This window comes from Phascolarctos cinereus, unplaced genomic scaffold (assembly GCF_003287225.1).
Source record: "Phascolarctos cinereus isolate Bilbo 61053 unplaced genomic scaffold, phaCin_HiC Scaffold_726;HRSCAF=1367, whole genome shotgun sequence".
Classification (NCBI taxonomy): Eukaryota; Metazoa; Chordata; class Mammalia; order Diprotodontia; family Phascolarctidae; genus Phascolarctos; species Phascolarctos cinereus.
Window position 1 is genome coordinate 329,900,554 of NW_027556098.1, and position 22,954 is coordinate 329,923,507.

Genomic DNA, 22,954 nt, shown 5'->3' on the forward strand with positions numbered 1-22,954 from the left:
CCTCCCTTAGAGTTTAGGGCAACCTAGCTCATGAAGGAGAAAATTAGCCACAGAAGTCCAATGGAAATGGTTTCTCCCGCCCCAGTGCTGAGTCTCATGATAAAGCCATTTTCTCAGCAGGAGGAGCTGAAGACTTTTAACCCACTTCCTCATTAAATGTCCACAAAATTGGGTTGATTTGCACTTGTCAGGGGATTTCCTTTCAGAAGGGATTTAAGGCAAGGTGTCTTTGGTTTAAGGTGTCTTTGGTTACTGAGAGAAATCACTGGCCAACAACTTATTGATTGCCAGCTAACCTAATTAATAAATTGCCTATTAATTACCTAATCACTCTCTCAAGGTTTTCATTTGACACACCTCATCTGAAAAAATGGGAATGATAATTCTCATTGGGTTAATGATGGTTTCTCAGGTCCCTAACTTTCTATATGCATTAAAGATGTTTCCTTTTATGTTCTTCCCTCTTCTTGAGGCAGTATGGTGAACTGATAATATGCTAGAAAGAACCTGGGACTTAGAGGCAGGACAGTTGGGTGCAAGTTCCAGTTCTGAGACTCATCCTATCTGGGTAAGGAACACAGGCAAGGTCATTTAAGCTTCCTGAACCAGCTTCCTCATTTTTAAATTAAAAAAAAAAATAAAAAAGCATTCACTACTCACAAAGTTTGAGAGAAAAGTGCTGTGTAATTCTTAAGCACAGTAGAGACGTCATTACTATAAGGCAGACCTGGCAGCTTTAATGTTTTGATGGGGAAAAGGAACATAGGACTAGGAAATGATTCAATTTGTAGGTAAAAGCCCGACAATAATAAGGAACTGTCTCTACACATTGACTTTCTGGGCTATGGACAATTTTCCACTTGCCATGGCTCACTAACAGTAATAACAAGCCCACGTTTATATAACACAACAATTTTACAAATATTTTACACATATTATTTCATTGGATCCTCACAACAACAACGGGAAGTAGGTTGCTGTTATTTCTCCATTTCACAGATGAGGAAACTGAGGCAGCAGCAGTTAAGTAACTTGCCCAGGGTCACATAGCTAGTAATTATCTGGGTCTGCATTTGAACGTGAGCTCAGCTTTTCAGGTTTACAAGGGTCGTTATGCTCGTTTTACAATTCAGCATGCAGAGGCACAAACAGCACACGCTCTCTCTTCTTGAGGCGGGGAAGTCATTGTCTTTAGTTAGTGCGGCTGCCCAATCAGCGCCATCGCGGCGCGCAGGCGCCCCGCGGCTGTGCGGAGGTCACGTGAAGGGTAAACATGGCGGCGCCCAGAGCCAGACCGCTCACGTTGTGCTGAGTGTGAGCTGCTGTGGAGGCCGTTCCGCGACTTCTTCGCTACCGAATCGGAGCACCAGGTATCCGCGCGCCCTGGGCGAGGGAGGTGGCGCCGTTGTCCTGCCCCGGCCTCCGTCTGCCCTCAGATTTGGCCGCCTTCGTCCTTGCGGGCCCGGCCTACCTTACAGCACTGAGCTCCTGGAGAGCCCGAGGCAGGTCAGAGTCCGAGGAAAAATGCTGCTGTCTGGGAGTCTGGCCTCAGGCTGCCCCGGCTTTTCTCGGGACTGGTTCTCCCTTCCCTTCTTCCCTAGACGGAAGCAAGGCTTCCCCAGAGGTTTTTAATACAACCTACGATCAGCTTTCTTCTCCCCTTCCCCTTCTCTGAAATGTTTTCCTTTTTTCAAAGTCGTCCTCGGGGGTCATCTTCCCCCAAGCCTCCCCCGATGAGCCCTTTCATGTGCACTTCCCTTCTAGCTCTATGTGCATTTGTTTTACCCCCTGCTAGATTTTAAACTCCTCGAGGCCTTGTCTTGTTTGATCCTTCTCTCTCCCCAGTCTTTGCCCATATACCTGTGCTTCCCCATAAATGATGACAGTGGGTTACAGCGGTCTTGGTAGAGATATGTTGTTGTTAACTTATGCTCTTCGCAAGTCCCGCAAGAGGAGATGACTCATGATAAACATTCAGTTAGTCATCCATTAAGTAATTAGTAATCCATTAAGGCCCGCTATATGCCAGCCACTGTGCTGGGTGAAGGGGCTGCAGGTACAAAGAATGAAACAGTCTCGAATCTCTGTGAGCTTCCATCAAGTGCAATAAAATGTAAAGTGCTGTGTAAATGCTAGCTTTTATTATTACATTCTCAAGGGAGATATGGGCAGAACAAGTACATGTAAAAATATATACGGCATAAATGTGAAGTTAAATTCAAATATATGCAAGGTAGCTTGAGAGTGAAGGCCCTAGCAGTTGGGATGATCTGGAAGGCTTTATGCTGAAGATGGTTTCTGAGCTGCATCTTAAAGGAAGTGTGGGTTTCTATGAGGTGGAGGTAAGGAGGGAGAGTCTTTCAGGTTTGAGGGCTGCCTGGTGCCAAGGCTTGAAGATGAAGGCCAGTTTGACAACATTCCAGAGTGGGATGGGGAGTAGTACCCAATGAAACTGGAAAGATAAATAGCCCTCAGTATAGTGCTTTAAAAGTTAAACAGAGGGGGGTTTTTTGTATTGTTCTAGAAGCAATAGAAAGCCACTGGAATTGGTTGGGTAGAGGAGTCACCTGGTCAGATTCATACTTAAGGAAAATTACTTTGTGCATCTGCATGTAGGATGGACTGCATGTAGGGTCGGAGACCAATTAGGAGGCTATTGGCAGTTATGTAGGTGAGAAGTGATGAGAGCCTAAACAAAGATGATCGCTGTGTGAGTAGAAAGAATGGAGTACCTATGAGATATCTTGTGAAGGGAGAAACAGCAAGATTGTCAACAGGTAGGATATGTGGGGTTAGGGAGAATGATAATTCTGATATTGTGAGCCTGAGACACCAACCTGAGAGTCTTGCCTCTTGCTTTTCTTTAAAATTGAAGCCACTGGATATGACTCCTTTTCTCACATTCTCTTTCTTTTGAAATTCCTTGACATCTTCTCTTAATCACTCTTCCTTTCCCTCAGTTTGACAGATCTTTCAAGCAGGGATTGAGAAGTGAAGAAAGTTGGATTAGTTTCTGTTTGGAGTAAAATAGGGAATCAGAAGAGTGAAAAAGAACTCTTGTTGCAGTGGTGGCCCATTTGAGCTCAGATAGCAAGAAACTGTAATGTGATTAGTCAGCACAATTGTGGGACTTCTCCGCTTTTCTTTCATCAGCTTTTGATTATAAATGTTGAGGAATGCTGGGAGTAATCCAAGACTGAGGTTTGGCAGGAGAAGAATCCCAATAAGACAAGGCAGCAAAGAGACTTAAGAGCAGAATATAGAGTTAAAATGCCTAATTATTGGGTTGAGATTGGTTAGGAGGGATAGTGAAGTCAAAGCAGAAGAGGTATGTGGTAGTGAAGCATAGAAGGATTGTACTCCTTGAGGTTATTTTTTTAAAAATTAAGATATTTTATGTTTTTATGATCATTTTCCTTCAAAGTTTCAATTTTGTTAACAATGGTTCTCAAACTTTTTGCTCTCAAGATCCTTTTACTCTCTTAAAAAAATTTTTTTTTCAGCCAGAGATAAGGTTTATTAAAGATCCTCCATATTGGCCAGACTCTTAAGGAATCTGAGCATTTGTGTCACTAATTCAAGCAGGCCAGATTTTAAAGAATCTCAGCACCTTGTTGGAGACATCTCTTAGAACTCTCCAAAGAGATTTTGTTTTTATGTGTTATATCTGTATTTACCATTTTAGAAATTAAAATGTCTTAATATTATTTTGAAAATAGCTTTGGCCCCACTGACCTGCTAAAAGGGTTTTGCAGATGAACTCAGAGTTCCAGGGACTGTGCTTTAAGGACTATTTTATTTTGTCACTGTTCTTCATAAATTCATTTTCATTTTTTATTTTGGTCATTCTCTCTTTTTTATCTAATTTTCAGCATGTCTTATGTGCTTATTTTGGATCTCTTAGTTGTATTTTTTTTTAGTTTTTAAAAGTTGCATCCTTTAATCCTCTTTTTGTATTTTGTTTCTGTGTGTTTTCAGAGATAATATTTCCCCCCTGAGCACAGCTTTAGCTGCATCCCCAAAATTTTGATGTTATCATTATTGTTCTTGTGAACATAGTTCTCTAACCAACCTATTTTCCAGGATGTCATTATTAAGCCTTCATTTAGTTCTTGCTTATTTTATTATGATGTATAAAGAATATATCTAAAATTTTTACATTTACATTACATTTAATGCATTTTTACATTTATAATTTCTCTGCACCTTAATAATTTTGTAAAAGTACCATGTAATCCTGAGAAATGTACATATTCCTTAAACATAAGGCTTTCAGATCCAGCTTTTCTGACATTCTGTTTTCATATTTTCCTTTCAGTTTCTGTTTCTTTATTTATCCATTTCTGAGAGCAACATTAAAGTCTCTTGCAACTTTTGTGTTGCTGTTTTCAATTCAGTTAGCTTTTTCTTTAAGAATTTAAATGCTGTATATTTCAGATATATATATATATATATATATATATATATATATATATATACACATATATACATTGAATAATGAGATTAAATTATCTGTGGTCTTTAATATAGTTTCCTCTTCTCTCAAACTTGTGAATTTTTATTGTTACTTTAAGAGTATGATTGTAACCCCTCTTCTTTTTGGAAATATCAGACCCAGTCAATGTATTCCAGGCTCCTATCTAAATTCTGTTACTTTATATTTTTTTAGATGTTTCTTACTGCTTCTACAGTTATTGCAGAAATAATTCCAAAAGAATTGTTTTTCTTACTGCTCCTGCAATTGTTTTGTTTTATTATATTCTTTAATCTATCCACATATAAGGATAGATAAAATGGCTAGCTTTCTTTTCCTTTTTTATTTTTACTCCCTCCACTTTTAAATGAGGCAGCTAGGTAGCACAGTGGATAATGTGCTGGGCCTAGAGTCAGGAAGACCTAAGTTTAAATTTGGCCTTAGACACTTACTAGCTATGTGACCCTGAGCAAGTCACTTAATTCCTGTTTGCCTCAGTTTCCTCATCTGTAAAATGAGCTGGAGAAGGAAATGCAAGCCATTCCAGTATTTTTCCCAAGAAAACTCCAGATGGGGTCAGGAAGAGTTAGACTCCACTGAAACAAATGAACAACAAACAACAATCCCCTAACACTGTGTCATTGGGCTTAATTATGCTTACACTAATTTAATCTTAGTATATTCCCACAGGCTTCCTTCACAGACATTTCCCTTCCCTCCCCTCCCCTCCCTTCCGCAAATTTTTGAATTTACTTTTATTATTTTATCTCTATTTACTTTCCTTCTTTTTTGACCCTTCTGTGCCCCAGATGTGAATGACAGTATGACCACTACGAGTTGACTTAGGAGGAACGGTGTTGAGGAAACATCGTTGTGAGTGTTTAGTCTCTTATTGCCTTCCCTCTGTTAATTATTTCCTGTTTATCCTCTGTATGTAACTTGCTTTGTACATCTTTGTTTACATTTTCTCTCCCATTAGATTGTAAGGCAGGGACTGTCTTTTACCTTTTTTTGTATTCCCCACATTTAGCACAGTGCCTGGCACATAGTAGACAATAGTATTGATTGGTCTTAGTATAAGGCAAGAGTTGGGGTGGAAAGGGAGACTGAGCCAGGGACTGAACTCATTGAGAAAAGAGGGAGAATGTACTGAAGATTGCTGATAACAGCTGCCAGTTATCTGTAATGGGTGAAAAATAGAGTGAGCCTCTGAGAGGTTGCTAAATGAATATGACTCTTCCCCTATATTAGGAGAATAAGAGAAAATATAACTGGTTAGAGAAAGGATAACCAGGAATACTATATCAACTATAGGAAGCCAAGGCTTTCTGAGTACCCGAAGATGGAAAGACCACAAGAGGAAGAGGTATAAAAGAAAAGGGTATTTGTTAATTACTGAATAGGAGAGTGCCATTGGGGGCAGGATAGGATTGAGGTGGCTGGGGATGAGAGAAAGGGAAGTAGGAGATAGGGAGGCAGGTAGTTTATTGCATGGGCAGCAGGCTCAGTATCACTGGGATTAGGTAAGAGTCAGTGGGAGTTAGTTGACCTTGGGGAGTGACTATGAGAAGAGGAAGTCAGGTGAGGGGGAGTAATGCATAATTAACTTAAAAGGTAGGCTAGAAGGGCAGCTAGGTGGCACAGTGGATATGGCTGTGGCCTTGGAGTCAGGAGGACCTGAATTCAGTTGTGGCCTCAGACATTTGACATTTACTAGCTGTGTGACCCTGGGCAAGTCACTTACCCCCCCATTGCCTCGCCAAAAAGAAAAGAGGTAGGCTAGAGCCAAATTGTGAAGGGTTTAAATGTCAAACAGCTCTTTGTTCCCAGGGTCAATAAACTTCTATTTAACAAGGATAGCAATGTGGCAAGACCAGTGCTTGAGGAAGTTTACTTGGGCAACTCGGTGGAGGTTGAAGAGACTGATTAGAAGGAAGTTGCATTAGACCAGGTGAGAGGCAGTGAAGGTCTGATCTAGGTCAGTTGTCATTTGAATGAAGAGGGGACAGTTGCAAGAGAGGTTGAACTGACAAGTGAATAGATATGTGAGGTTAATATTATGTGAAGAGAGTATATAGGAAAAGGTAGCCATTAGTATCAGATACAACAGAAAGGGCAGGGAGGTTGTCAACTTGGTAGGAGTCATTGGACTTGATAATAAGGTCAGGGATTGCAGCTTCATTCATTTAGAATGAGGGCGGTGTACTGAGAATCACTCCTTGCTTTTTAATTGTTAAATAAAGATGAAGAGTGGAGCTATAATGTGTGAAACAAGAAAGGAATGGCATGAGATAGGTCACTTTCCTACCTCATTCTTGGTGGGGGGGAACCCACCAATTTGCAAATCACTGATCAAAATATAAATCATAAAGAGTGATAATAGCTAACATTTATATAGTGCTTTTAAGATTTGCAAAGTGCTTTAAAAAGTCTCATTTTATCCTCACTCTGAGATGGATGCCAGTTTTGCAGAGGGGTTTGAAACTGAGGAAGCTAGAAGAGCTTAAGTGACTTGCCATGGGTAATACAGGTAGTTTCTGAGGTTGGATTTGAACTCGGGTCTTCCTGATTTTAAATAAAACACCGATTCCCTGTGCCACCTGGCTACCTCTGGGTCTAAAGGGTAATAAGTCATTATCTGAACCAAGACCTCACATAGGGTACATGCTCGTGTGGGTGCCTCATTTAAAATTTTTTTGTTTTACAGGAGAGACTGCTTTGCTTTTCTGTAAGCCTAGTGGTTAGCAGTCCTTTTTGTAGATAGGAATCACTTAAATCCTTTTTCTTTCAGTCTACAGCTCTTGCTCAGACATCAGATATTATACAATTTTCTGTCAATGTTATATTAATTGCTACTGAAGTACTAGTGCTGTGGAAAGAGCTGTGGATTTAGGACATTTGGGTTAGAATCTACCCAGCTAGTACAGTGGATAGCTTTGGATTGGAACTCAGACATGCCTGAATTCGAATTCTGCCTCAGACATTTACTAGCTGTGACCCCATGGCAAGTCAATTAATCTTACGATGAAATTTGATTAAGTCTCAGTTTCCTCAGCTGCAAAATGAGGATTATAAGAGTACCTATTCCCAGCGTCTTGATGTTTATAAAGCATTTTTGCAAGCTAGTATAATATGTAGATGTCAGTTATTATCATAAATTTTTAGAGTCATTCATCCTCCTTTAATGTTTCCTCATTTGTAAAAGGAGGAAATACTTATACTACAAATCTGACAGTTTTTGTAAGAAATCAAGTGATACCTATATGTAAGCACATTTAAAGAAACAACTCCTAAAAATTCACTTTTCACATCCACAGCTGGTACAAGTTAGGCCAGAAGGGAAGGTGCAACTTGCTTTGAAAGCTAGGTGAGCTTGCATTCAATTTCAAGCAAAATGTTTTTTAAATTATTATTAAGGGGTAGTTTCCCAGCATGGGTTCATCAAATATAGAATATGCTTCATTTCCATTTTTAACAGTATACTACTATACATGAATTTCAACACAAGGCGAATTTGACAAAGTCCCAAATGATGAACTGACATTTACACCACAACTTTACATAATATCTCAGTTGAACCTCATAGCAAATCTAGGAAGGGGCATAGTTATCCTCCTTTCTCAAATAAGGAAACTGAGGCAGAAAATGGTAAGGAAGTATCTGAGGTTGATTTGAAACCAAGTCTTTCCCATTGCAATCCCAGCACTCTCCCCAGTATGCCATAAAGCCCTAGAAGCTAGCACCTCTTCAGATTTAATTAATAGAAGCATAGTATGCAGAAAAAGGGAACATGGTCCTGCCAGGCCATCTTGGTCTGTATTTCAGGCCATTTTGGTCAGCCAGGTATTCAAATATTCAGTTCCAGAGAACTGGAATATGACAATTGGCTAAAAGAACTGGAGATGTTTAGCCTAAAGCAGAAAGAACTTAGAGTGCACATGACAGCTGTTTTCAAGAATCTGAAAGGTGGCCATGTAGAAGAATTCAAGTCATAGTCTTAATTGGTGAAACAAGAAACAATAGCTCAAAGTCACAGGGACCAATTTCAGCTTGTTACAACAAAATATTTCCTGAATGTTAGAGGTTATGAGGTAGAATATGCTACCTTAGAAGATGTTGAGTTCTCCATCACTGGAAATCTTTCTCCTCAAATTGATAAGTTATGTGTATACTAATTACTTGGAGGCATTATAGTATAGGGATTGATTAGACTACATGGCTGGCTGAGATCCTTTCCAACTAAGTTTCTAAGATTTCATTATCAGTTATTTTTCCCTTTGTTGTCGTAAATACTTGGAGTATTTTAAAACAACCAAATATTTCTTGAATTACACTCCCATTTGAGAATGTTTTGCTATCTGCTGTAAGTTATAGATTAATTATCTAGCTATAGGGCTAGGTCCTAAGACATTCATTCTATGATTTTTGATTCTGAAAGGAAAAACTTCAAAGCATAATTGATTCTGGGCATATTTTTCAGTCAGACATTTAGTTATAAGGACATTTGTTTTACTTGTGTCCTAAATTAGAAATTACTGAGAAATAACCTTGTGATTTCTACATTTTAAGGCCTCAAGATGGAACATAATCAAGAAAATACGGAAAGATTAAGAATCAATGAAATCATAGCCAGAAAAGTGGAACAACTTCCAGAATCAGATCAGTAAGATAACCTTATTTGATTTGCACACGTTTTGTATGTACATGTTACAACCAGATGAATCTTCATTTTCATAGTTATGCAGTTTTGAATATAGACAATATCAACTTCCTACTTACCTTAGCAGCATACCCATCAGATACAATAAAGAATATGGTAGTTTGATTCAACCTGAAAGTTTTTAGAGGGACTACTCAAAGTTGTTGGATAGGTTAAGTTTGCCAAATGTAGTATGGTTTGCTTTTTTTTTTTTTCTGGTATAGTAAATTGCTTCACAGGTGAGCTCCATTTTTCTTCAGTCCCTTGCATAGTAGTAAAACATCACAGATATTTAGATGAATTTAATTTTAATATAATGTGGTACTGAATGAACAGTTTTGTATTTTCTGAATAATCTTTTATATCTTAAGATTCCAGTTTATGTAAAAATTTTGGAGGTAGTAATGTGCATATAACAAGCAGTATTATTTTGGGCACAGACACATAAAATTAAATTTCAACTGATTACATAAGATTAGTATCATCATGTGGAATACTGTTTAAAATTCTGCACTATCACATCCCAAATATAACTGGTATTTAAAAGAATCATAGTTGGCAGCAGAGTTGAAATCTGTCATAACTTGCATAATTATTCAATGATGAGCTACATCAATCCAAGAAATCTAGTGTTTTTGGTTACTGGTAGTTTCATATTAATGTAGTGATCAAGACAGATGTGTATCTGTTGTAAGTCATTCTTGGTTAAGTTTCTTTGACAAATGTGTACATTTGTATAGTTGTGCAGAAGTAATCTTAGCTGGCTGAATCTTCCTCTTCTAAGCAACATAGATGGTCATCGAGGACTTGAAGAGGGAGTAGGTCAATCACGTAGGAAGAATGAAGGATAACATGGATGACTTGGGTATTACACAAAACATTAGGGTGAATTCAGTATGTGGGCAGATAGATTAAATGGATGATTTATAAAAGGACATGGACAAGAATTACCTAAGGTTAGACAGGTTACACTTTTTACCCAATGACAGGAATGCAAAAACCCAATAAAACCACATCTTTTAATCCTTAAGTAAATGTAAGTATCATAAAAAGGTTTACCATTAACTTTTAATGTCACCTAAGCCCAATTCTTTTCTATTTCCTTTATGCCTAGTAATCTATTGAGATAGATAAGGCAAGAAAAGGCAACATAGATGAAAGATACAGAAAGCATTAATGGGAAAAGAACATATTCAACTTTTTAACAAAGACTTCATGGAGGACATCTTGGACCATCATCTTCCACAAAAACATCAACCATTTGGTGAAACCAGCAGAGACGCACAATGGGTGGGAAAGGTCCACTCTAGACTCTGTTGTACCATCTGTAACCCTGAAATATAGTAAAACCCCAAATACTTATTGCTAGGTCTTATAGCATATGACTTCAAGAAGGCAAAGAAAGGGTCAGCACTTGAATTCTTAACTCACATTTGGCTGAATGGCAAATGTTAACATCAGTGCTGTAGGAATTAACTATTTGTAATCAGAACCTGCATTCCAGAGCTATCATTGAAATTAAAGCTAAAAGAGTCAGTTCCCTAAACCAAATGATAGGCATCCTGATATGACAGCACTAGGCAAAGAAGCAGATTTTGCTGTTAATTAGTTCTGTTATCTTGGACAAGTTGAGTTAATCATTTCTCCAGTGGGAAGGGGGAGGAGGGGAAAGGGTTGAGGAAACAGTGAGAGGGAGGAAAATGTTTTGACTAAAATATTTTTAAATTTCCCAATGCCTATATTGATAATTCTGTTTGACAGAAAAATTATGCTTTATATAAACATTTCATTTCTTTAGGTTTTTAAAATAACCCCCAGAAAAGAAGCCAACCCTAGTTTCTAACTAGACCAACTGTCTAATAAGACAGTTCTTACTTGTGAAATAACTCATCCAAGTAAAATCTGTTTTCCATTTAAGAGTATCACGTATGACATTTGGGCTCCCAAGTCTAATCGTCTTCTTTAATTGTTGTTCAGTCATTTCAGTCATGTCCGATTCTTCATGACCCCATTTGGTGTATTCTTGGCAAAGATAATGGAGTAGTTTGCCATTTCCTTTTCCAGCTCATTTTACAGATCAGGAAACTGAGGCAAACAGGGTAAAGTCAATTATCCACAACTAGTTAAGTGTCTGAGGCCAGATTTGAACTCAGGAAGACTCATCTTTCTGACTCCAGGCCCAGCACTCTATCCACTGCATTACCTAGCAGCCCTATCTTCTTTAATACAAAAGCCATATTTGCCTGCCTGTCCACTCTCTAGTTCCTAGCCCTGTTATATTCTCAAATCTAGCTTCATTAGAGAATTACAAACCTGGCTTAAAGACCAAGAAATGGAGGGAAAGTACAAATAGCAATTGCACTGACTGATTTTTTAGACATCCTCCAAAAGGTTTAAGTTCTACAAAACATACAAGCTCTTGATAACAATAGTGTGTGAAAAAAAGTTCCAACAATTATTTCTCTTATTTCTTAGGAATTTACTTATGGCTGGACCAGCTTATGTTGGACTAAACGCAGCTTTTTGTGGCCTAATAGCAAACAGTTTTTTCCGGCGCATCTTAAATGTGACACGTGCTCGCATAGCATCAGCTTTACCAATGGCTGTTCTCCCATTTTTGTCAGCCTACCTAACTTACGATAGTGCTGTAAGTTTACCTTTGAGTTCAGGTAAATTACAATTTTAACATTTTTAAGAATTTTGTTTTAATTTTTTTATTTGCCATAATTTTGTATAATATAGATTGTAAGTTAGGCTCCGTAGACTTCATTGAAATTCTTCTCTGATTCTTTGAACCTAGAGGACAACTTCATTGCAAGTTAAAAGTTAATGCTTTATAGTAAAAAAGTTAATGCTTTATAGTAAAAAGTTACAGTCATAATTTAACATTCCCTCTTGTATTTGGGGTGTCAGATGAGTTTACTAGTTGATTTAGAGTATATGCCTGGCCAAGTCTCTTCTTATGCTTTAAAAAAAAAAGTAAGGGAAAGGAAATCAGGGACACTTGAAGTATGTTGAGTATACAGAAGACAGTTACAATGAAATAAGACCAATTTGCTCTCATGAGTTCAGTGTTCTTGAATGCAAGCGCTTTCATAGTAGCTGCCTATCCCTATCTATATCTCTGTCCCAACTCTTGAGTTTGCTAGATAAAATACTGCACTTCCAAAAACATAGTATTTGCTTTAAGACCACTAGTAAATTAAAATATAGGAAGTAATTATAGACAACTAGTAAAAGTGAAGAAAGCCATGATTTTGCATCACAGGGATGGGAATTTAAATTGCAACTCTGTTTCATTTGGGATTGGCTATTTCCTCTTCAACCTCTTGGATTCAACTAGATCTTCATTTTATGATACTAGAAACCCTAAAGTCATTAAGATTGATGATTTGAATGAGTTGAAATTAGTCATCCCCCCCAAAGTGGTGACTGGTTAATAGAATCAGAGGATCAGAATCTTGAAGTAGTATTCAAATATCGGCAGCAGCCAGTGAGGGGAAAGATGCTATTTGCCATCCCTTCTGCTTCTGACTGAAAACTTGATAACAAGCATTAAGGAAGTCAGTTAACATTAATTTTTGTTACCTGATGAAAATTTCCAGAAATTCCAGTTGCGTAATTAAATATTATAGCCAATGTGGCTCAAACCAGCTACTGAAATTGCAAATGTGAAATACAGTTGATAGTGAAGTAACATCAAGCACAATACCTTGTACATTGAAGCTGACTGATGTCTTGAACTCCTCATTCCAGAAAACAACTAGTTTTATTTTCTAGGTGATCTAAGCTGTGAAGCCTGTACTGTTATAAGAGGTGGAATGGTTGGTCTCATAATCGGGGGTCTCTACCCTGTTGTTTTGGCTATACCACTAAATGGTGCTCTGGCAGCCAGGTATGTTTGCTGTATTCTTTCACTATTTTTCAATTGGTAATTCCCCTATCAAACCAGATAAAAAATTTAGTCCTAATTCAAAATTAACATTCATTTAAGAAAGGTAATATAGTAAATGAGCATCAAATTCAGACTAAGGAGGACCTGGCTTTGCTACTTTTTTCTTAGAAGGCTTCAATATCCTGTCAATCTGTAAAAAACTGTACATTTTGACCGGACTGTTCTAGAGATCATAATTGTTTTTTCAAACCAAGCTTCCTTTAACTGTTCGTAGCGAACTATTCAAAGTGAAGTGTACTTATGTTAACACCTATTAAACCCAAGTCCTATTTTTATGCGTCAGTAATTTAAAATACTTTCACCAATTTGTGGACTGTAGTCTTCTAAGTTCTATGGCCCACACCTCTCCAATCTGTCACTAAAGTCAAGCTCACACAGGACTTGGGAGTTTTTGCACGGAAGGGCATAGCTTCCAACAAAGACCCAAAGGTCACCTGCAGGGACCCAACTGAGACATCAGAATGAGACTTTAGTTATATCCCAAAAACACTAATATATTTGCCAGAATTTTGTAAATGTATTCAACAACATTGTTTTCTTTTTAGGTACAACTCGGCTCCACTACCACAGAAAGGAAATATTTGGACCTACTGGATCACAGTCTCTCGACCTGTCTTTAGAAAGATGGTCTTTCCCATAATGCTGCAGACTATGTTTGCAGCATACCTTGGTTCTAAACAGTATGAAGTACTCATAAAAGCATTTGAATTACCTGAACCTGGCGTCCAGTTCCAGGATATTCAAAATAAATCAAGCGCACAGCTAAAAGGTTAAAATTACGTAAAAATAAGATACTTAATACCCAACAAATATACAAATAAAATTGTACTTATTCCAATTTTACTGTGACTTTACATCTATTACCTGAAGCTAACACATCAAAAATAATGCCTAAAGTCAGGAATTGCTGAACAAATTATCTACAAGTTGGCTCAGTTATTAAAGCCTGTGGTCCTTTTCAAAAATAACTGATACAGGTAACATTAAGTTTAGGGAGGAAAGCTACCAAATTATTAGAGGTGAAGAACTATCCTTTTTAAAAAAAAAAAAAAGCAAAAAGTTTAAACAGTGTTCTCATTAATTTTTCAAACTGGAAAAGTAGACTATAAAAAAACACTACATAGCCACTCTTACCATTTACAAAATCCATCTCCTTTTACCTACTCAAATTGTTTCTATAACTTTTAACAGTTTTTCCTCAAGGATGGAAGAGGTCTGGGAGGTCCAACTGCTTTAATATCCCTACCAAAGCAAAAAACAAATACCTTTGATACCCTGAAAAGAATGCTTTAATCATGGGGAGCTCACTGAAAGGCAGCCCATTACAATTTTTTGGAGAGCTCTAATAAAGTTAATTTAGACAAAGCCAAAATATGCTCCCTACACATTTCTCTGTCCTTTCTAGAATACAAGAGAACAAATCTATTCTACCTTTCAAATAACATTTCCCCAAACCTCCAATTTTCATAGCACTACATCCTATTCACTCTGCTTAATAAAGCTGCATGACACATAAAAGGATTACATTCACGATGCTAAGGACAACTCATCTATTCCCTACCCTGCTACTGAAGGTCAGAGTTACTAAATTTTCTAGCCCTTCGGAGTACATTACTGTTGCAAAACAGAGATAACTGTAAGTAATTTCAGAGGGTTGTTAAAAGGCTCAAATAAAACACTTCAGAAGTTTTCTTCAGTACTAATGCTGATAAAACAGAACATTAAAGTAAATTTTTAAGGAAGTTAGCAGCAAGGGGATGCTGCTGTGCCTGCTTAGTCACTGCAGAAGGCAGGATTTTCAAAAAAAATCTTAAAAACCAGTCAAATAAAAAGAGAGAAAGAAACTAAACTCTAGTAAAGGGATAAATTTCTGAAAGTCAAGAAGGCAAAATAAATTTCTTTTTTAAAAAGGGAAAGTTTTGTTTTTTTAAAGATTACTGAAAACCAATTGGTTTTTAGTTTTATTATTTTTTTTAAACAAACATTCCCGTGACAAATCAGGTATCCATGAATCTTATCTTTAAAGCCTTTTTTTTTGCCAGCACGTTTTCTCAAAACAGACACAATAAATACTATTTAAAGTCTAAAACCATGATTGACAAACTGTATGAAACTGGAAGAAGTACTTGTTAAATCATTTAAAACTATCTTGAAAACTATTCAAATTCTTTAAAAACCATTACTACATACTGCTTTCTTATGTCTTACACATATTTGTATCTCCCCATCATGATGCCAACAGTGTCTTGCATGTAATTGGTGCTCAATGTTTCCATCAATTTAAATTACATAAAAGTTTGTTCTCTTCTGTTTCACATAAAGTAAATGTTGGTTCAAAACTTTAATATTTTGAATTGTATTCAATTTTTTTAATTTACACATTAAATATTTACAATTTCCCATATTTTCTTAAATGGTCATCTATTTTCTAGTATTTATTCTCAGATGTTTCTTACAGCATATTACTTTACAATTAGTGGTATGAAAATTATCACTGCTGCCTCAATAAAAAAGATCAAATTGTATTATACTCTATTTACCATAATATGCTAACTTCATAACCTAAGTGTTACTCAATTCTGAAAGCCAGGGAAAGATGCAATATTTAGAAGTGTCATAGCCTGGTAGAAACTGGCTTTTCGCTTTGAGGCTACCAATAATTTCCACACTTCAATTAGATAAAACATTAATAAGAGCACAGACATGATTTAACTGAAATTTCTAACTTATTACTCTTCAAAACACACTCAGTGGCTAGAGTATGTATTCAATTGGTTTCACTGCAGTTTATCAAGAGACTCAACAAAAATCTAAGTTAAAAATGAAGCACAAAATGTTTGTTGTTGTTTTTGGTGAGGCAATTAGGGACAAAATGTTTTTTGTCAGTTACATATACTTAGTTCTCTATCTGCTCAAACTTAATAATGAATGATTTAAAAATGCTTCCCAGTGGGGAAAGAAAGTATAGTGTTAAAAATTCCAACTCAGAAATATCCAACAGGTGGCAGCAATTTAAGAGATTACCACAAAGGGGGGAAAAAGATGTATTAACAGCAACACCCAATTTATCCAAAATATAACTTTTTCACAGTATTGTCAATAATTGATGCTCATAATGATGGCTCTCCTTATGAAGTACTGAAAGATCCTTAAATATCTTCTGAATTCATTCTGCTTATTTTCAAGTATATATCAGTATACTTTAAGGCATGAAAAGAAAAACAAAGGACCTGAAATATGACAAATTTTCAAGATTCCTCAAACTTCAGATTCACAGTGGGCCTGGGAAGAAATGCTTTTTAAAAAATTCTTATTACCGATTCATGGTTCAGTCAGTCCCTAAGATCTCTAAGGTTCTGTAGCTCTAAAATTCTGTAATACATATCAAGAAAGTGTTAAGTTAGCAGGGACCTCTCTATTCCACAGTGAACTTCACAACTCCTAATTATCAGTGTTTTGCATAAAAGAAGTCAGTAACTCCATGAATAACGGCTGAGAGATGGGTCTGCTTTATCAACAGCATACCTGGATAGAGCCAGAAATGCTTGATGGAGCAGGAACCTATCCCCCTAAATCCAACCACATTTATGCTGTTAACTCACAGAGATATCCAGTAAGATAGAATATGACTGGTTTGGAATTAGAACATATACTTATTAACATTAGTCTTAAAGATGGTGGGGAAGTGGGGGGGAGATAACTGTCTAACAAGTAATACCCATTGAAATCAAGAGTCCTATGAGGCTCTATCACGTCATTAAGCTGGGAAAATGTATATGGCATAAAACCATTTGCTACAAAGAAGTCACTTCTAAAATCCATAATGCTCAAGCCATTACATAACAACAGACCATTTTGACATGAAAGTATGAATAAAAACTAATACAAGTTATTAGAAACTTCGAATTATTCCCAACATTGTCAAATTAATCATAATAGGAAAAAAAATCCATTATTTCTTGCCTATGCAACTTCTCGGTTATATAAGATAGTCCCACACATTTTAGCAATCAAAATTCCTCCATGAATATGAAAACAAAACAATTTAACATCTACAAAATGACTGCCGTTTAAATTCTGAACTTTGCATTAATTATTTTACTAAGTTCAGCAAAGTTAATGCATCAGCTTCACAAAGACTGCCATGTTACATACAGTTAAGTGAGCACAAATTATGTACACCTTACAACAACTGATGGTCTTTTAATTTAATTGTTTTACGAAATGTAATTCACTAGTCTATGTTCCTTGCTAAAGAAACTGAAAAATACTAGATAAAATATATAATTCTCTTGTCCAAGGGGCAGTTCCAATTTTAAAGGGTACTGCAAAGAACTGAATTATGACTCCTCTGAAAGACAAGAATATTTTATCCAAAAATTAACCCATTAGTCTCATGTGTTTCTATTAAGTCTTTCAAGGATTCCAGAGAATCTTTTCAAATCTCCACTTCAGGAAAGTGAAATCAGTATAGAAGTAATTTGGGGGCTTGAAATGGCATTCATTTTTTCAGCAGATGCCAATATTTGTGACCGATATGGCTCCCACAACTACTTTGTTACCACCAGTCCAGTCAGTTACAGGTTGTAGGAAAAGATTCGTTTTTGCAGACACTGCTAAGCTGTTTAAAGAGAAGAAAGAGAGATTAATTCAATGATTATAGAATGCACATTTAATTCAAAATATCTTAACAAGCTGGTTTGATCACACATGAGATTTCATCTGACTAGGTTTTAACAAAGATTTTTTTAAAATTTGGTGATGGAGTTGTACATGTAATGTCTTCTTATAAGAATTCATTTAATATTTGCATGCTTGTCTCACTAAGAAAAATTTTGAAAGCTGAGCCCTAATTAGACTTTTTTTACTTTCTTACAACAGATAAATATTCATTTATACTAAGGTACTGCATCACTTTACTATGCAAAATGTAGGAAACTGCAAATCCTAACCATCAAGAAAAAGTTCCTTTATCCCAAAATGTTAGATTACTTCACAAGAAAATCAGACTGTAACTATTTCCCAAATCAGTATTATTGTACTCCAAAATGCCTTTTTGGATCCAAACACTACTCCTTCAGAGCACAACCTTATAGAAAAAGTAAGACAACAGCTTTATATTAATAATCATAACTGTTTTAATTAACAACAAGAAGAAGGGACATGTGTTAGGGTATTCTACTCACTACACATTGAAAGTAATCAGTTTGTTCTTAGTTTAAGAAGCCCAAACATTTATAGTAAAATGTGTTTACATATAAATATGACCATATTTACTAACACCTTTGCTGGTTCTAAAAAACAAGTGATTATTACCATGTGAAAACAAGAACATGAAGTTGATGTAATAAATGACACAAAAACATTTAGTCATCAAAATCAGGAAAAAGGAATGAAATGGAAACTAGTAAGGGACAGTTAATAGAACACAAGGAACCTAAACTAAGCAGCTTTTAAAAGTATCTTCAACTTTTTCCACATTTAAAATCTTTTGTAAAACTATTTCCAAATACTGTCATTTGTAAAATGACATTTTTGCAAAGCAAAAATTTCAATGGTGTGGTGATTCTAAACAAACAGCATCCCAATTCTGAAAGCTTTAATCAATGTTTCCCCTGCATTGTCCAGCCCCAAACCTCAATTAATTCAAGAATTATAATATGATGTCAACAAGAAGACATAGTGTTGTTATAAGAAACACCACACTTACTGTTTCCAGAACCCTTAACTGCTTAAGACCCAGAGCCAACTCTAACAAACATTTTCCTGATTTCCATTCCTGTTTCTTTCCAATATTAAGGTAAGGATAGAGATGAACAAATTCTTTGAGCCCATTACTGAAAGATCAACAAACCTGGTTTTATTATGACACCATATTCTTATTGTCATAGGTACTGCACAAAATTATATACAAAGAAATATATACAAAATATTCAAGTATTGTTAGTTAAAATTCCAATTCAAGGCTTCTGTTTCAAAGCTACATTTAACATATTCCATAAAGATATCACAAGTTAGTCACTGTTTCAAATAATTTTCCAACTAATTTTGGTTTATATATGTATGATTCAGTAGGCACTAAAAATCCATGCAGTTGCATTTTGGGGACTTAATCCTGCTCTTAGGTATAAGCAGAGTCATCATTTCGTGTTGTAAGTGTAGCTATTGCCCATTCATGCTCAAGTGCAGTAGATGATTTTACAAAATATGTTGTGATGCATAATTGCAAACCAGAGACCAATATTAAGTCTCAAATACCTTATCTCCAGCAATGAAACATTTACAGTTGTGCAAAAAAGGATTCCATTTACAAAACAAAAACATGTTAAATGAAAGTTAACTACATCTTTGGACTGCTGGAATTAACTTTTTAATTATGCACAATTTTAAAATAAAAAGACAGCAGAAGCCCTGATATTACCTCTTTTTCCTCATTTCTTATACTACCTTTTAAAATAAAGCAGGAAATGTGGCCAGCAGCTGGTCCCGTCTCTTCTGCCCCAACAGCTGTATCCACTTTAGCATAAAGAAAAACAAGGATGCTAAATACACGTATACTTTATCAAACAGTGATGTTTCACAAAGAATTTCTATCGGTCTCCGATTACGCTAATAGATATGATTAGTGTATTCAAAGGACACAAGAGAGCAGCCCAGCTATGGGAAAAGCTTCTCTACTAAGTGTCAAATGTTTTTTTAACCTCACTGGTTAGTTAACACCAAAATTTTTCAACTACTAAAAAAGAGACAAATATCTTCGTTTTTATATTTGGGGTTCTAAAATTCATCCTTTGTGAAACCTCACTTTACATTTTTTTTCATTCATTTAACCATCTTTAAAATCTCTAATGGTACAGACACAAATTTAACTTAGAAATTTTAATACAACAAAATAAAGATATTCAACAACTCATTCATACTCAGTGACTGAATCACTGTGCTGGTCCTCAAGGAAACAGTTTTATTTAAACATTATTACTCTTCTCAATGGCTGTTTAACTAAATAAAGGAGTCTGGTATGCATATCCAATTCTCTAAAACTGATATTTAGTTCTGTAATCTAATGAGCCTGTATAAGTTTATATATCTTATATAGGAAACTAAGAGGCATTCCTGAATATTCAAGAGATTTTACCATCTCTAATTAGAACTACAGAATATTTGTTCATGCCCCAAATACTCAAAGCTGTTTGAAAAATACAACAGGATTTAATCATATAGCCAACCCCTGCAAAATTGCACTCCAACTGGAATTCCAATTTGCACCTTGTACAACTGGAACTTCCATTCAACTTCACCTTTTTCACTGTGTCCAAACTGTATGGCTATAAGCAGGTTTCACTGCACAGTTGGAACGATGTCATCGAAGGCCATGTCCACACTGGGGACAGAACAGCTAAGTACAAGTAAGTTTGAACAAGGGCACACACATCAACAGCTGTTTCAATCAGAGGAAGCATCTTAAACACACTAGTGGCCAGCACGAGTCTGTTTCCAGGGTGGACAGGGCCCAAATTAGTTTTTTTGTTTGTTTTTCATTTTGTTTTGTTTTAAATCCCCCAATACAAACAATTGTGTATGTTTGCCCATTAAAGTAGACTAACCAGCAGTGCATGAGCTTTTAGGGGAAGAGATGGATCCTTACCAGGTTGTGAGGCGGGTACGACTGTTCTGTAACCCCTACAACGGAGCCTGGCAGGGAGGAAATCACCTAAAAAAGAAACTGTCAGAGAAATTTAATAGTCACATGTTATCATTAAGAGTCGGTTACTGTGTCACATTCATGCTTTTAGCTAAACACTTAATGATTCATTATTACTTTTCTTCTCTGAAATGTGTCCAGTGAAGATGTCCCACTAACGTGTTTTTACATGGTGTAAGGGAGCTGAAAGGGGTAAACACGGATAAAGAGCAGGTTACTTGACCCTACATTTTAAGAGAAGACGAGGCCTTCCTGGCACACGCCGAGCAGAACTCCACCGACACCTTATCCTTGTCCACGTGGAGACATACTCCTCCCGCAGGGTCCTCGTCCTCCCCGGCGTCCTGCTGCCGCTCGCCCAGGGGTAGGGCATAGTCGTGGTCCCCAGCGGGCGAGTCCCTGAAGAGGGAGGTGGTGAGTCGCAGTCCCCCGCCGCTCAGCCGGCTCAGCAGCCGCGCCAGGCCGGTCTCGTTGGCCAGCACGGCCCGCAGGTAGCGGCTCTCCTCCTGCAGTGCCTGCACGCGCTTGCCCAGCTCCCGGTTCTCGGCCCGCAGCTCCTGGTTCTCGGCGGCCAGGCCCCGGACGCGGCTCTCGAGCCCCATCACGTACTCCTTCTTCTTCAGCCGGTTGAGCCGCGCCGCGGCGGCGGCCGCTTTGCGGGGGCTCTTGGCCGGCGCCGGGCCGTGGCCGCCGCCGCCGCTGCCGCCGTCGCCGCCTCCCGCTCCGGGGTTCTTCCTCCGCCTCCGCTCGCCGGCCCCCCCGGGGCCGCCGCCGCCGCCGCTACAAGCCCCGGCGCTGCTGCTGCCGCCGCCGCCGCCGCCGCCACTGCTGCCCCCGCCGGAGCCGGAGCCCGAGCCGCTGCCTCCGCCGCCGCCGCCGCCGCCGTTCACCAATCTCTGCAGCAGGTCCGAGAAGCGCTGCATCTCGGCGGCCGCGGCCGCCATCTCGTCGTCGTCGTCCCCTCTCCACAGGCAACCGCTGTCCGAGCCGCCCCCCGACGACAGCGGCCCCGGCGAGCTGAGGCCCGGCTCCAAGTCCCAGTCGGGCTGCCGGGGGTCCAGCAGGTCGGCCAGCTCGAGGCCCGACAGAAAGTCCATGTCCTCCGGCTCCTCGGAGCGGGCGGCGGCTGCAAGCGGCTCCTCCTCCTCCTCCATGTTCTCCTCAGCAGGCGCGGCCTCCGGGGCGCCCTCCTGCCGCCGCGGAGGCCCGTCCCCTTCTTCCTCCTCCTCCTCGCCGCCGCCGCCGCCGCCGCCGCCCTCCTCCCCGGCCACTGCCCGGGCCAGGCCCGGGGGGCGCAGACAGCCCGAGGCCGGGGAGGGCACCGGCGCCGGGCTCCCGCTCCGGGCAGGGGAGACGCTGCCCGAGGCCGCCAGCAGCTTCGTCAAGCTGTGCCTCATCGAGTCCCAGGGGGCCGAGGCGGGGACTGGGCCGTCCCCGAACCCGCGGTGCAGGCCCCGCAGGTCTCGCGGGCCCCCGGCCCCAGGGTGCGGGCCGCGGGAGCCGCAGCGCGGAGACTCTACGCAAGGGAGAAAGACGGGGGGGGTGGGGAGCCGAGAGAGGTGGGCACCGCGGCAGCCGGGGGGGAGAGGATGACTGGACCGGACCGCCCGGGAGACGACTGACTGGAGCGAGCCGGAAGTCAGGAACTCTTTCTCGTCCGCTCCCCCTCCCTCCTGCTGGACATCGCGAGACTTCAGGGAGCGGCAAGGAGGGGGAGAAAGCAGACTGGAGAACTCTCGCAGTGACCCAGCGGTCCTTTGTGTGGAGGGTTCTTTAAGAAAGCGTCCTCTGTCTGACAGCTTTGTTTTGTTTCCAGACCACGCGCTCCTTTGTGTACCGCAGTCTTTTAGAGGAAATAGGAGTCCCCCCCTCCTCACAGAGAGCTTTGTTTTGTTTCTCAAACCGACGGATTATAAGTGATACTTGATTAATGAAAGCTTCGCCCTTTATCCATCCTTTAGAATCACTCTCTGGGAGACATCTCCTCCCCTCCAGGGGGTTCAAGAGTCAGCTGGGCACCGAATCAACAAAAACAAACATTTATTAAATTCCCACCAAGTGCCAAACGCCGGAGACACAAAGACACAATAAAAACAGTGCCTGCGTTCAAAGATCATTCAGAGT

The 22,954-nt window shown here is 38.9% G+C and overlaps 2 protein-coding genes across 6 annotated transcripts; one reads left to right on the forward strand and one right to left on the reverse strand.

The window, feature by feature from the left end:
- Positions 1-1,236: 1,236 nt before the first annotated feature.
- On the forward strand, positions 1,237-13,966 carry TMEM126A (transmembrane protein 126A). 2 transcript variants are annotated; one of them, XM_020993671.2, is made up of 5 exons: positions 1,237-1,370; positions 9,044-9,137; positions 11,649-11,842; positions 12,954-13,068; positions 13,674-13,966. In XM_020993671.2, exons 2-5 carry the CDS (start codon positions 9,052-9,054, stop codon positions 13,900-13,902), a joined length of 624 nt encoding a protein of 207 aa, XP_020849330.1. In that variant the 5' UTR covers positions 1,237-1,370; positions 9,044-9,051; the 3' UTR covers positions 13,903-13,966. The 2 variants fall into 2 exon arrangements, with proteins under 2 accessions (XP_020849330.1, XP_020849331.1); XM_020993672.2 differs by lacking the exon at positions 1,237-1,370 and adding an exon at positions 1,389-1,506.
- Positions 13,967-15,076: 1,110 nt separating this feature from the next.
- Positions 15,077-22,588, reverse strand: CREBZF (CREB/ATF bZIP transcription factor). 4 transcript variants are annotated; one of them, XR_002325969.2, is made up of 4 exons: positions 21,059-22,588; positions 20,774-20,851; positions 19,576-19,644; positions 15,077-17,749 (listed from the first exon to the last, which is right to left on the reverse strand). XR_002325969.2 is itself a non-coding variant. In XM_020993669.2 (2 exons), exons 1-2 carry the CDS (start codon positions 22,225-22,227, stop codon positions 20,836-20,838), a joined length of 1,185 nt encoding a protein of 394 aa, XP_020849328.1. In that variant the 5' UTR covers positions 22,228-22,588; the 3' UTR covers positions 18,967-20,835. The 4 variants fall into 4 exon arrangements, 1 of the variants encoding a protein (XP_020849328.1); XR_002325967.2 differs by having other exon boundaries at positions 19,576-20,851; XR_002325966.2 differs by lacking the exon at positions 15,077-17,749 and having other exon boundaries at positions 18,967-19,644.
- Between the last annotated feature and the right edge of the window lie 366 nt (positions 22,589-22,954).

What these genes read in the sequence shown, in the direction of transcription:
- TMEM126A (XM_020993671.2), top strand. Translation starts at nt 9,052, where the DNA reads ATGGAACATAATCAAGAAAATACGGAAAGATTAAGAATCAATGAAATC. An exon ending in AAGTTTACCTTTGAGTTCAG is followed by an intron (nt 11,843 to 12,953) that starts GTAAATTACAAT and finishes TTTATTTTCTAG; the next exon opens with GTGATCTAAGCTGTGAAGCC. An exon ending in AATGGTGCTCTGGCAGCCAG is followed by an intron (nt 13,069 to 13,673) that starts GTATGTTTGCTG and finishes TTTTCTTTTTAG; the next exon opens with GTACAACTCGGCTCCACTAC.
- CREBZF (XM_020993669.2), bottom strand. Translation starts at nt 22,227, where the DNA reads ATGAGGCACAGCTTGACGAAGCTGCTGGCGGCCTCGGGCAGCGTCTCC.